The sequence below is a fragment of the Tyto alba genome, unplaced genomic scaffold (genome assembly GCF_018691265.1).
Source record: "Tyto alba isolate M040663 unplaced genomic scaffold, T.alba_DEE_v4.0 Super-Scaffold_5, whole genome shotgun sequence".
In the NCBI taxonomy this organism is placed as follows: Eukaryota; Metazoa; Chordata; class Aves; order Strigiformes; family Tytonidae; genus Tyto; species Tyto alba.
The window spans coordinates 6,062,021-6,075,983 of record NW_024881326.1 but is presented as its reverse complement, the minus strand read 5'-3'; the positions used below and the strand labels follow the sequence as shown (position 1 = coordinate 6,075,983).

At 36.1% G+C, this 13,963-nt stretch overlaps 1 protein-coding gene across 5 annotated transcripts in view; it reads right to left on the bottom strand.

Moving 5' to 3' along the window:
• Nucleotides 1-13,963, bottom strand: part of TENM1 (teneurin transmembrane protein 1) — a 343,154-nt gene that overhangs the window by 218,507 nt on the left and 110,684 nt on the right. For 3 of the 5 annotated variants that reach the window (XM_042807094.1, XM_042807096.1, XM_042807095.1), the window contains exon 3: nucleotides 4,618-4,878. The exons of the other annotated variants lie outside the window; for them this stretch is intronic. In XM_042807094.1, the coding sequence (XP_042663028.1) occupies nucleotides 4,618-4,878 (261 nt within the window). The remainder of the gene's footprint in view (nucleotides 1-4,617; nucleotides 4,879-13,963) is intronic. 5 annotated transcript variants of the gene reach the window in all.

Genomic DNA, 13,963 nt, shown 5'->3' with positions numbered 1-13,963 from the left:
TCAGCTTTGATCTATAACCTATGAATTTCTATACTACACCTACCTATTAATTTATGGCTAATATTACTATACTGTCTTTGCAGACTTCTGTTTAAAATTATTGATATTATTAAAACTATTATTCCAAATAGAATCTGATCCTGTACGCTGATGTTAAGAAAGAAGTTTCCCAATAATTGTGGAAAAACGGAAACAACTACATTTTTTCATAGCTGTTTTTTTTCTTTTCCCTCTTGTTTTGTTTTTAAAAAGACAAATATGCTACTAAGAAACCTCCCCTGGCCAGATCTCAAGCACTCTAAGGCCATATTCCATGACCACTCTAGTGGTATTTCAGCCTGTACTAATACCTTAATTTCTTGCCTGCAAATCTCAAAGAGGATATTGTGAACTATAGCCAATGCCTAGTTGTCATAAAATAATGAAGTCAAAGGAATTGAACATGAATCCAGCTCCAGGACTGACTGTATTTCACAGTACACTCATCTAGTACTGAGAATCCAGTACTCTGCTATTGGTTCTCACTATTTAGTAGAGAAAGAATAACTAATTGCATAAAAATATGTAAGTATGTGCCAGGAGTAAGGCAAACAAGTCAACCTTTAAAGTACTTCAAAACAACTGACAACCTTAAATAGGTTAAAAATTGTATTATTGTAGGAATCACTCAAGTTTCATACTAGCTCTCAGACGACATATTGTAGCTAAAAGTAAAAGAGTTGATGGTTGTGCAAACAAGTCAAATGCAGCTCAGAAATGGATTATGGCATGTCGTGAATGCACTTGAAGTAAAACTCATCACTTCACAGCTGCACAGACATCCTGTGAAGCAAAACGTAAGAACTGCATGAGCAATTTAATGGGGAAGAGAATATGGATACAAAATGGATTGCAGTCTCATTTTTAGTACACTGGCTAGTGCAGGATGCAGATTTGTGTCAGATGATGTGGTTTTAGATGTATTTCTGAGGACTGCCTTTTTACTAGATCAGGGTTGTATTGTCTCCTGGACCATAACTTTACTCTAGAAAAATAAAGAAATTAATAAATTTGCCAGCTCAGTAATCTGGCAGACCAAACCACAGAACTCAATATTCTGATATGCTGAATGACAGATACCATTGTTTCAGTGAATTGAGGGTAAATGCAGTCTTCTTCAATGGAATAAAGTAACTATTTTTGATATTGGTATTCTGTAGTGTTTCTGTCTGAAATTTACATTCACATATTGTAGAATAACACTGTTGATGTTTAAATAGAGCTATTTATACTATACCAGAGATAAGCAATGATCCCCAAGAAATTGGTCATTCATTACTTGCAGTTAATATATATTTTGCTTAGCCTCAGGCAAAGCTGAAGGCAGTTTGTGCACTAATAAGCTATTATTAGTTGCCATTAACATTGACAACACTAATTTAAATGGGAATGTTGGTGTTTCATACAATCTGTTCAATGCTGCCAAAACAACCAGAGTATGCTTAAACAGTGATTATGACAGAGTTGGTGAGTCTATGAAGGAAAATAATCCTCAAATAAATTCTCAAATTGGGCTACTCAGAATACATAATGAAGTATATATCCTGTGTCAGGGAACCTCCTGCTAGAGCTTTCAATTAATATGAAAAATTCAAGGAATATCTAAACAGAATAAAATTTGCAAAAGTATATTTGCTTCAGATCCATGTGAAACAAAATAATCTCCTGAAATCAGTTCTACCAGCATCCACACACTTAGTTGTCTTAATGTCACCAAAAAAAAAGCTATTCTGTATTTGTAGCAGAATTGTGCTCATAGAGAAAAAAAATAAACCCAACAACAAGAAACAACTGGCATTTTAAAAATACAGACAATAATAGCCATTAATTTTCTCAAACAATGCAACAACTGTATCTTCCTCATTAACTTTACTCCAGTTACAAATAGCTGTGTTCACATGTCATGTGGTCAACCCTTGGAAAGCCAGAATTTCTAAATATCTATTTTTACAGCAATTAGACAGTATCATGGAAACTAGCATTTCATGAACATCCAGAAGCTGATGTTATGTGTTCACCCATTGTCATACCACAGAAGTTTCTGGCTGGCACAAAGAAAGTCTAATGCCACGGCAGGAACTGACAAGGACAAATACACCATTTGTGGCTCCCTGATAAAGCCCCTGGCACAAATAACTGCACAGAAACAGAAAGATGTGGCATCTATTACTTCATTTAAGTGGAGATTTATGAACATTATTCAAAGAGTGCTTTGTTAATGAAAACAAACCCAGATGGAAAACAGGCTGCTCTCTGGATCAGCAATCTTGACTATGAACTTACATGTGAAGTACTACATAATATAAATGAATATGGTTTGAACCATCATTGTTTTCAAATTTATCCACATTAACTTTCAAGACTGTAATTATTATGATGATTCAATGCCACAGGAAGAATTGATACCTGCTCTGTTGACCCTGTCTGGAGGCAACTAAAGAGTTAAATGAGTTTGTGCTCTCAGTTTCTCTCTCTCAGCTTGCTCTTGCCATCACTTTCCTCTCCCAATTATTTAGTTAAAATTTGTATTCAAGTATCTAAAACACAAATCCCTGATTAAAAATTTGTTACTAAGCTTACAAAGAATCAAATATTAAAGCCACATGCAAAAGGACTACTCTGTTCTATTGTAGACCATGCAGGAAATTAATTTAAATTGATTAAAATCATTCTCTTAGACAAACATTTAGAAGAAACGACTCCATTCTTTGTTGGTGAAGCACAATGACTACGTGTCCCTATCTTAATGACGCTTAACCCATAGTCCCTGCAATGTAGGATGATGAAAATAACAAAAGCCTTTCCTTTACTACCTACAGTAATTTTCATCTATACCAAGATGACTTATTTAGTACAACTTGCATGGATAGCAAAACATCATGAATATCCAGCTGCACCACTACATTCCAGACTGAAATACCTAACTTGGTTATATGATTAATCTGCTTTCAGTATATCGGCTTCCCAGCACCTTAAAACATAAATATCCGTGTGTATTTTAGTCTGAATGGTACAAATATGTACATGCCTTTCTCAGGTAGCATACCCTTTAAACCATTTTCACAGTTAAGGACCAACCAATTCCAGGCAGACCAGATTCAATTCCTGCCGCCACCATCTAAAACCAAATGTCTTAGGAAAACATGTAAAAAACCCCAAACCCCAACTAAAAAAACCCCTATGCTACAGCACTTTACAGAGGATGGATCCCAGACAGGAGGTGGCAAAAGTAGGAAGACAGAAGACAGGCATCCGTTGATCATTGTGCAAATGGGGTAACATCTGAAAATTAACTGATTCTAGCAACACAATACAATGTGATAGCACAGAACATTTAATCTTCAAAGGAATATTTAATTAAAACCAAGCTGTGCACTAAAACAATTTTTTTTTTTAACCAAACCACTAATGGAGATAATCTAATGTCTTTGAACCAATACTGGACATTATAATTGGTATTGACAAACATGCATATGAAATTATAATTAAATTACCAGCTTCATATTTGACAAATTCAAAACACATAACTACAGAAATGACATTCATGACTGAACTCTCTTTCATCTTCTGACTATAGATCTACTAAAATGTATCACTGTCAACACTGAGGTGTCAATCTGCCATTTTCACCGGTTTCCCTCTCTCTTATCCAGTTAAAAATACATATTTAACTACATTCAGACCTGCATAACATGTAGTTATTGAACACAGAAATTGAAATATGAGATAAGCTTGTTGATCTTAAGTATGATAAATTTGTTTACTTACTATACTCTTTAAGGAAACATTCAGAACAGATTTTCATCAATTTTCATGCGGAGATAAAAAATTATTAAATCCCCTCATAATACTTAATTAAATAGACATTTTCCCCTTCTGTGGCACATTAATCCATAAGAAAAGTAAATAAGTAAAAAGATCCTGAAAGAGAACAAATATTTTCAAAAATAAACAAAACATACCCCCACCCCAAACCTAACCTGGAAACCCACCCTCCATATGCAGAGAAATACATAACTCAGATATGACAAACACCTGCTCAATCTGTCCTACTGGTAAAGGCATGTCTTCAGGTGTAGCCTGAAATTCCGGGTAAATAAAGCACTTAGGGTTCCAGGTTGTCTTTCTGAAGTGACCTGGCTATGGAGTCTTAAAGCTTCACCCAGAAGCCAGCACGTCCAGGATCAACTCTACACAAAATGTGATATATGTGTACATGCATAGATTTTAGAACCTAATTCATAGGCCACTAAACTCAAATGACACATGTCCTATGGCATAAAAATGGAGAACATGGGAAAATAATTGGTATCTATAAGAATGACATTTTAACAAAATATTGTTTCATTTCTTGTCTACAAGTCTATTGTTTCATTTCTTGTCTTCCATCTACACTATAAATACAATAAGCATACTAAACAACCCTCTCACCTTTAATATAATATAGAGACCTAAGAAAAGAGGGGGACAAAGAAAGTAAATAGGAAGGAGAAAAAAAAAAAAAGGAAAATAAAGTAGAAAAAAGTTTCAAATAAGTTACTACTTCTCTTCAGTACATTAGATGCATTTATTTATTACCATTCTCCCCATCAGACTTCCTTTCATGGTCAGTGTCAGTGAGGGACAATGCTGAGTTTGCCCGGCTTGACAAACAGGAGCTGTGTTCCGATTTCATCCCCCTCATCCACATCCTCAGGGCATGATCTGGTGATGCACCACCTTCTGTTTCTGTATCGACATCTGAGCCCACCTCTAGCGGGTAATTGTGCTCAGCTACACCATGTAAATCTGTTTGATAGCCAGAGCACAGAATATGGGGAGTCTCACAGAATTCCATGTCTGGAAAAAAGAAAAAAGTTCAGAAAAAAATTTAGAAGTGAAAAGCAATAAATCTTTGATTTTCTTTTGGAAATTCTGTTTTGAGAATTAATATTGTTAATACTATTAGAAGACTGTTTTGGTCAGTGACTGACTCTGCTATCTAATCTATTATAAGTATAATATAGCTAAAAGAGTACAACTCTGTAAAATATATAATACTGCACTGTAATTGTGCCTTTTTATCTGATAGAAATATGTATTATACTCAAATATGTGTACACACCCACGTGCTGACAGTAGTACATCAATTTACAACTAAAGTCAGTATCTACAAATACAGATACTTCCTTGTTTTTTTGCCAGAAAGGCAACAGCTCTAAAATTAATCTCTATATGCTTTTATCATAGGAAAGTGTAGCAAATTTGCAAATAGGGAACTTACAAAATAACATTTGAGATATCTGGTTAATCACAGAAGACAAAGAAAAGGGTACTTACCATTGTCTTGCTCTTTGAGAGTGCTGTCCTTGCATATTCACACCAGTGGGTTTTGGTTCTCCAGTGCTGGTGACCTACAGGAACTTCCTAGAAGAGCAGTGACTACTAGGACTGTACAAGTGCCATCTCATGACAGCAAATAATCAGAGATTTTAGAGTTGTACAGTTCTCAATACTTCAGTTATTCCTTATAAACACCGCAAATGTTGGGCAGTAGAAATCCAAGGACAAACAGAAGGTGGACAGGACCCGTAATGTGAATATGCAGAGGAAACATTCTCGAAGAACTACAGGTAAGTAACACACATCAGCAAATTGTAACTTCCCTTTGAGGTAGCCTCTGCATATTCTCACTTGTGAGAATCCAATTACAAATGAAACTCCCAGGGAATAAGACAAGGAGTTCTAATTAAATAAGGATTACAGAACTGCACTCCCTAATTGAACGTCAGACCTGGGATGCCATCTTGAGAGACTAAATACAATATCAAACATGCATACAGTATTCTTCCAATTTCTAAAAAAGAAACATTAGAGACAAGAATCATTGATAGAGACTGAGGACAAATACTCTCTTCTACTATCAGCCTGACCAAAGCTTTAGTTTGTCAAACTAATCCCCTTACCAGCTAGTGCGAGGAATGGCTCTTATACACTCTCTGAAATAACAAAAAGCCCTGGTATTTTCTTTAAGGTATCGATCAAAATCTAACAAAAAACGTTAAGCTGGAATATGCTTAAGTGGCTCAACTGTTAAGTCATCTATTTGTGTATATCTTTCCTTTGCCATCAAAGCATTCCTGAAGGTCTACACTGCAATGACAGACCACGTGGGCTGGCTTTCATCTCAGGGAATGGCAACTTCTTTTTTAGAGGGCAGGGGAAGAAGGTGAGCAGCAAACAGAAACAAGTGGACATAGCCTCACTTTCCTGTGAAAGAGCCCTGGAAGGTCACCCTGCTATTGTCACTGCATCGGCTTGCCCATCCCAGCAGCACCAGCCATCGGAGCAGCAAGACAAATGTGAGGCCCTCCAGAGAGCAGCAAAGAGGTGAGTCAATGCTTTATTGTGAAACAGCTGATTTGAAGTTCTGCTTAATTGAGCTGAGCTACTATAAAAAAGTGCCAGGAGCTTCACTCCACATACTGCACCTGTGCTCTGAAAGAAAGGTGAAAGCCAAATCTTGCTGGCAAGGAGCTCACAACTAGCAATGAGGTAGCTTGTTGCATGCAGGAGTATAGTCCAGATTGACCACTACATCAAAAATTTATGATGGTTAACACATGCTTTAGCAGATGACATGAAAGAGGAATAAATGTATACTACCATTTAAAGAAGTATACTATCAACAAAAATTAAGATTTAGCTGCTGAAACCATATAAAATTCAAGGAAAGTAAATTAGGCTCTTACAGTTGGACACTTGTGTTTAAAGACACTAGCAGGTCTTTAGTGCTTCTAATAAGTGCTAATAAGAAGGTATTTCCAAAGGGGGATAGTTTATTGATGTACATCAAGAACAATTTATATTGAAAAACACACTTAATTGTTTCCTCATGAAATAAGAGAGCCAACAGGATTAATTATCAGCCTTAACACTAGTCTCAATTTTGACTGAGGTCCATACTGCAGAAATAACCTCCAATAAAACTACTACATAAATTATTTTTTAAAAGCGTTCTGTCAAAAAGCAGCAGCATTCTTATTTTTTAGCTTAGATTTCTGTAAAGTACTACAGCAACACAGTGTTCTTAGAGTATGTTCTCTGTCAGCTAAATTACACCTTGTCATTTCAAGAAGCATCTTCTGAACCTCCCTCCCGTCAAAGCAGATTTCTACTTATTTTCACCAGCTGAAGAACTTCCTCATAATTACAAATCTTCTCATAACTTCATGAGCCATGTCAGCTGAGGCCAGGACCTCAGGGAGCAAGGATGCAGGCACTTCTCTACATGGATGTCCAGTCCAGGCAGATGTCTGCCCCTAGCAGCTTGCAGCCCATGTTCTCCCTGTTTACAATTGCATATGCCAAGGGGAAAACTCATCCCAATAAATCTCACAAATGTTAATTAGATTACACATGTTTAAAAAGCACAGCATTTACCCTTCAGTCTATATGCTAATTCAAAATGTAGCAGCTAACATATTCAATATTTTAACTATTTTTTTTTTTTTTTTGGTGGAGCAAAAGAAAGTGACTATTTTATACTATAACTCATATTCAACTGAAATCTAAGATAATATATTGCCTTAATGGTCTACTTCTCAAGTATACGGTCCCTTCTAGTATGTTAACTCCCATGGGATGCATTTTCTCAAAAGCACTTAGAATGCCAAAAGTGGCTGCTTTTAGTCTGCATATCTAAACTTGTTACCTAAAATACTACATATTTCCACAAGGAGATAAAGTTCAAGTGGATTTATGATAGATTTAGTCTTACTAAAAAAACACAGTCACAAGAAAAATGAGGAAACTTTAATATGAAATTCAAGTTTTTTGCATGAACTGTGCACAGAGGAGAAAAAGGTTACAGTTATGAACATACATAGAAGATCACAATAGGATTTTCACCTATGGAGCCTTATGGACCCTATTGTAACACAATAACACAACAGCTAAAACTACAAGTACTTTATCCCTCAAGATTCTAATTTCTTTTTACAAAAATACTTATAAGGAAATGTAAAATATCTAATGATCAAAAAAAGGAAAGAGGACTGGGTGCGTTAAAAAAAAAAATCAGCATTTCAAGTAACAGATACCTTCCTTTCTACCTTTAAGCAACTTTATTTTCCTGAAAACAAAACAAAACAAAACAAAACAAAACAAAAAAAAAAAAACAAAAACAAAAAAACCCTTCAGAGATGAGCAGTTAAAGACAAGTTTGTCCCCACTGGCCAGTGGTGCCTTTGCTATTTAAGGTGCTCATGCTGATATGAGAATTAGGCAGCTGAACAGGCAGCCAGCTCTCACACTGTTCAACTTTGTTCATCAACAGAGAACTACTGACAACTCCAGATATACTCACCAAGTATTTATTTACTACAACATCAGTATAGCCATCAGTATAGTTAACAACTGCATAGTTAGGATTTTCATGCATATAGAAAGCATTTATACCAGTGCATCTCCAGAGCAACTATTTGCATGGCCAGGAATAACTGTGCGCCAGCTAGTCTTTCTGCAACTCTAGTTTTTCTGGCACAGGCAAAAAAGAAAAATTACCCAGGTGAAAAACCATGAAGGTCCTGTTCTTCAACTTAGTATTTTTGCAAACTTAGTGGACTTGCAGGACTTGTGTAGTTTCCATACTGTTGCCATTTGCCAAAAATTTTGCTAATTTCAAACAACTGGGAGACTAAATAAGTATTTATTTCAGCAAATAAATGTTTAAAATAAATAGAAAGATGTCCAAACAATGTAGATAAAAGAGAATCACAAACCTAGTGTATAAACAGAGATGAGCATAAAGAACCTTCCTTTCAAATTTTCCTATTGCCCTATGGAAAACTGTTATTTTGTTTTAATGACACAATGACAAATAATACTCTTTGAAATTACTTAATCAACCTATCTGTTCAACTAGAGAAAGAGCTTACAGAAAAATGTAAATTATTTGTAAACTGGAATAGTTTGACAAGTTGCTATTATGTGCCTTTTATGAACCCTATCATATAATTAAGCAATTCTGACTTACATATTTTAAAAGTCTCTTTAAATATCATAGATTCACAATTTTATTTTATCCTTGATTCTTTGTCTGAGGTGGTTCTTAGTCTGAGAATGTTCCCCACCCAAACACACACAAAAACAGTTCTCCAGATGAAAACGTACAAAATGCTCTACCTCTGCACATGTAAAACTATAAAGGAGCCCAAGTAGCTTAAAGACAAGGACAAAATATCAACGTAATGGAAGATTAAGTCCATGGTACTTATTTTGGGCTGGTCTCCTTCCTCTTTCACAGTGGAGGTTGTTTGAGGATACTGGAAACATCAGTCAGGAGAACAGAACCAATGCAAAGATCCTGAACAGTAATGAAAGGAAATCCAGAAAGGCAAATAATATACATTAAGTTGAATAGTGTCGTGTGTGTTAGCAAGTTGGTGTCTGAAGGAGTGATAATGGGGAAGGGGAAAAAACATCCCAAACATGTGGTTTTTAGATTGTTGCAGGGCTTGGGATTTTCCAGTGTTAAACTGCAAATTTCTGTACATTGTTTCACACTCTGAATTTACGTCAATGTTTTAATCAGCAGGTCTATTGTATGTGTTTCAAAATGAGAAGAAAGTCAGAGCAGCTACTCATGGCATAAGAGACTTGGAGAGAGAGGGGGGAGGAAGAAGTGTAAATCAAATGGGGAAAGTGAAGTTCACATTCATTTGTGGAAGCAATACATATGCAACCTCCTAAATGAGAAATTTTGAGGGCTGTTGAGCACTCTGCTAAATTCAGTGTGTTCAACGGCCCTTAAAATTTCTCATTTCTCACCTGAGGACCATGGTTTACTGGCTGTACACTGGACTTGAGAATTAAATGGGCAGCTACTACCTTAAGGTACTTCATAAAGTTGTTTGTGTAACACAACCTCCTAGATAACTTTGTGAATGTTTTTGTGTGTTCACATTTCATTTAGTCAAAGATCTTACTTGTCTCCATGTTGAGAACATGCTACATATTTCCTACAACAATATAATTCAAAGATATTAAGATTCAGTAACTATTCATATGAAAATCATTGAGGAAGAAGCCAAAAATCAATTAATTTGCAAAAGCACATTACACTGACTATTAATTTGCCTTAGAAATCTCATGTTTATCACCATTTACACTATTACCACAGCCCCAAACAGGTTCTCATTTGTATTTATTTTAATGAAAAAAAAAAACAAAAACAAAAACAATTACACATAAATAACATGTACATAAAAGATACCATTTGAGTTTTGTCCTGGTTTGGGCTGAAATAGAGTTAATATTCCTTTTCAGGGACTAGATGAGTGCTGTGTTTTGGATTTAGCTTTGGATTTGGTATGAGAAGAATGCTGATAGCACACTGATGTTTTCAGCTGCTACCGAGTCTTCAAGGACTCCCCGACTCCCCATGTCCTGCCCGTGCACAAGGGCACAGGGAGCAGGGAGGGAGCACGAACAGAGCACCAGACCCAAATTGGCCAATGAAATATTCCATATCATGGAATGTCATGCTCACTATATAGAGGAGGGGTAATCGGGAAGAAGCGCTCTCTCACTTCTGGGACTGCGATTGCGGGATCTTGATATTTCGGGATCCCTAGCCAGGAACGGGCTGGGTATTGGTCAGCAGGTGGTGAGCAATTACATTGTGCATTGCCTGTTTATATTTTTTTTTTCCTGTTATTGTCATTGTTCTCATTTTATTGCCATTATTAAACTGTTCTTATCTCAGCCTGCGAGTCTCCCTTCACCCCTCTAATTCCCTCCCTCATTCCCAGGTGGGGAGGGGGAAGGGAGGGTGACCAGCTGCAGTGGTTGGTTGCTGACCAGGATCAAACCACGACAAGCTTTTATACTTACATATCAAATGCATTGTATTGTACATGTTTTCTTTTATTATATTACAATTTTTCCTTACATTCCCTTATCTATGTAGTTTATTTTCTCACTGTAATTTGCAGTTACCACCAGAGATGCTAGAAAGTTAAAAATAACTAATAACAAATAAAGGAGGAATAAAAGAGGAATCAAAGTCTGCTATAACACCAAGGAGTTTCATAAAATTTGCAGATTAGGCAGCTAAGGGATTAGGCAAGGAGGCTGCACTTTCAGGAAACTCTTCAGCTTGTGAAATGTATGAGAAAGAAAGAAACTCTTTCTTCCTCCGGTCCTTCCCCAGAGGAACCAGAGGATGAAGTTCCAACCCATGCCTCATGGCAAATACTTTTCTAGTCCCTTCTTCAGTCTAATTCTTCCAATTTAAAGAAAGAGGACAGAAACAGACTGAACCTATTTTTAAAAATGCTCCTGGAGTTCTCAGATACTATTTTTAAATTTCTATTTTGTTTATTTTTGTTTTTCAAGAGTAACTATAAATATGCCAGAGAGAAGGCTTTCGGAGCTACAAGATGGATGCAGTGGGTCAGTTTAATTTAGGAAGAAACAAATTTAGAAAGAAACATTGTAATTATCAGATTGGCTAAGAATTTAACCGTTCATGTTCAAACACATCTTAAGTATTGCTGGCTATAGCCTTTCCTATTCCTAAAGTTTGACTTACGAGGTAAAGTACTTCCATTTACAATATTCTGTAAAAGAGAAATTTCTATTGCAGGTACTCATAAATATCTCTCCTTTAATGAATTTTAGACTTATAAAACCATAGCAAATGCCAGAAGTTAGCATTTAACCTAAACTTCTGATACAGGAAACCTACTTACTTTCAAATAATGACCACACTAACTCTACCTGATTAAAGGCAAGAGTGGGAAAAAAAATTATCTAATTATCACAGATGAGAAAGAACGTCAATATCATTTGTGAAGATAAAGTTCTTCTAATGCTACAGTTGAAATAGAGTTTGGAAAATTTTGCAAAACATCCAATTACAGTTTCATTCTCCATATGCAAAAGTCTATGAGGAAATGAAGAATTTTCATTTAAAAATATTTTCTGTTTCCAAAACCTCCAGTTGAAGAGAGAAGCACTACAATTCCCTTTTGAGAATTTTAAAGGTTCCTTGGTTCTGAAAGAATTTTACAGTTACAAATTTTGGCATTTCTATGTGTTTCAAGGAAGCAATAGATAATGGATCCTTTATTCTTGTCATAAAATTTTCAAAATTAAATCTAGCCACAGCCTTAGTCTGTAGATTTTCCAAAACTAAGATAGGTCAGCAGAACTACGAATCAAATCAGCTAGATCTGATTATCTAACTTTTCTCTTTCAAATAGTTTCATATGCACAAATATTCTTTCTCAAGATTAACAATAGAGTGGGAAACAGTGGAGTACTGCTAGCTTTAGTCCAGTACGTTTACAATTCTTAACAGGCAAAGCTAAAGGTTGTGGTTCTAACTTGTTTGAAAGCCTGTATGACACTTAAGAGAAAGATTGACAGGATTATTAAACAGAGTATAAGCTGTATACTAACATTCTTTAAAGTAAAATTACTCTCATATTGCTATATCCCTACAAACTTGAATTCAGCTCAGAGGTGCTTTTCCGGTAGTAATTTCTGAATGCAGCTACATTTAAAGCAGAATCACTTTCATTTAAACATCAATCTTAGAGGTTTCATGACTGGTATCACTTTCTAAGAGAACTTAAGATGGAAATATGAATTAATGTCTACCTTCAATTTTGTTTCTGGTTTGTAAAATATATCTTAAAATATATTTTTTCTTTTTAAAAAATATTTAAATTGTTTCCCATTTTAAATTTCCAGTCAAACCATTGACTTAAGATACCTGAGCTTCAAAGCCTCTTTTAAATAAAAGATGTGCAAAGCAAGTATCTTTATAAATTTCACTGACTTAGTGCTAGAAAGTAGCACATTTAAAAATCCAGAAGTCTAAAATCTGATTTAATTTACAGTTGGTATAAATCCTGAAGGGAAGTCTATGAAGCCAGTGGGTCAGGTAAAGAAGGTAGCACTTAGGCCTCAGGTCAGTGTGACTGTCTCAGACTAAGCATCTAATAAGTGCATATCTTTGTGATGATGGAAATACATTTAGAAATCTGTTATCAACACAGGTTTACCAGAAATGTTCTCCTTTACTGATGGGCTATTCAACAGACCTAATGTACTCAAACCACAAATGCTGCTCTAAAATAATAACAGTAACTCAGCTCCTCAACCTAAGTTTCATCAAAAACTATGAAGCGCTAATATAATTTTAAAATTGCTTAAGAGACCATCAACAATACTACTACCCACTTTCCTTTGAAGTGACATGAATGGAGGGCAGACTGCAAATGGAGGCAGATTAGAGCAGAGGAAGGTAGTTTATATCACTCTGTGCCAGTTTCAGTGAATGCTCAGTGAATGAATTATTTCAGATATGAAACAGCGCAGGTGAGAAGAAGGCTTCTGCAAGACTGCACTGCCAAAGTTGCATTTGCTCACATTCCAACTGACAAATTGTTAAAAATACTGAAAATAATTAGGAAAAAACTATTTGCAATGGAGCGGGTATTACAGAGAGGTCTAAGCACCTAGAGGCAAAATCCCTTAAAGGAAGGGATGTATAAAGCAGTCACGAGCATCACCGTATGTGTTTACGGAACAAACAGAACAATGCCTTGTGTGCAAGAGCACACAGACCAGTCGCTGCTGTCAGTGTGCTGCCATCACAGAAGCAAGGAAAACAGAGGCAACAGCCTCTCCTGGGGTGGGAGCTCCACGGGCTGCTCTCGACCAGAGGCTCTTGCCAGCAGTTGGAGGCCCCACAGCCTGCAACTGCCTCTCGGCTGCCTGGCAGAGCCAGGGCAGAGCCACCTTCAAGGCAGAGCAGGAGATGTTCTGTTTGACTGGTTTTGTATTGGTCTCGGGCTTTCTAAGAAGGTTGTATGTGAACGGCAGATCTACATTGTATTTTGCCTTTTGCAATTACTCTGTTGTAGTAGTA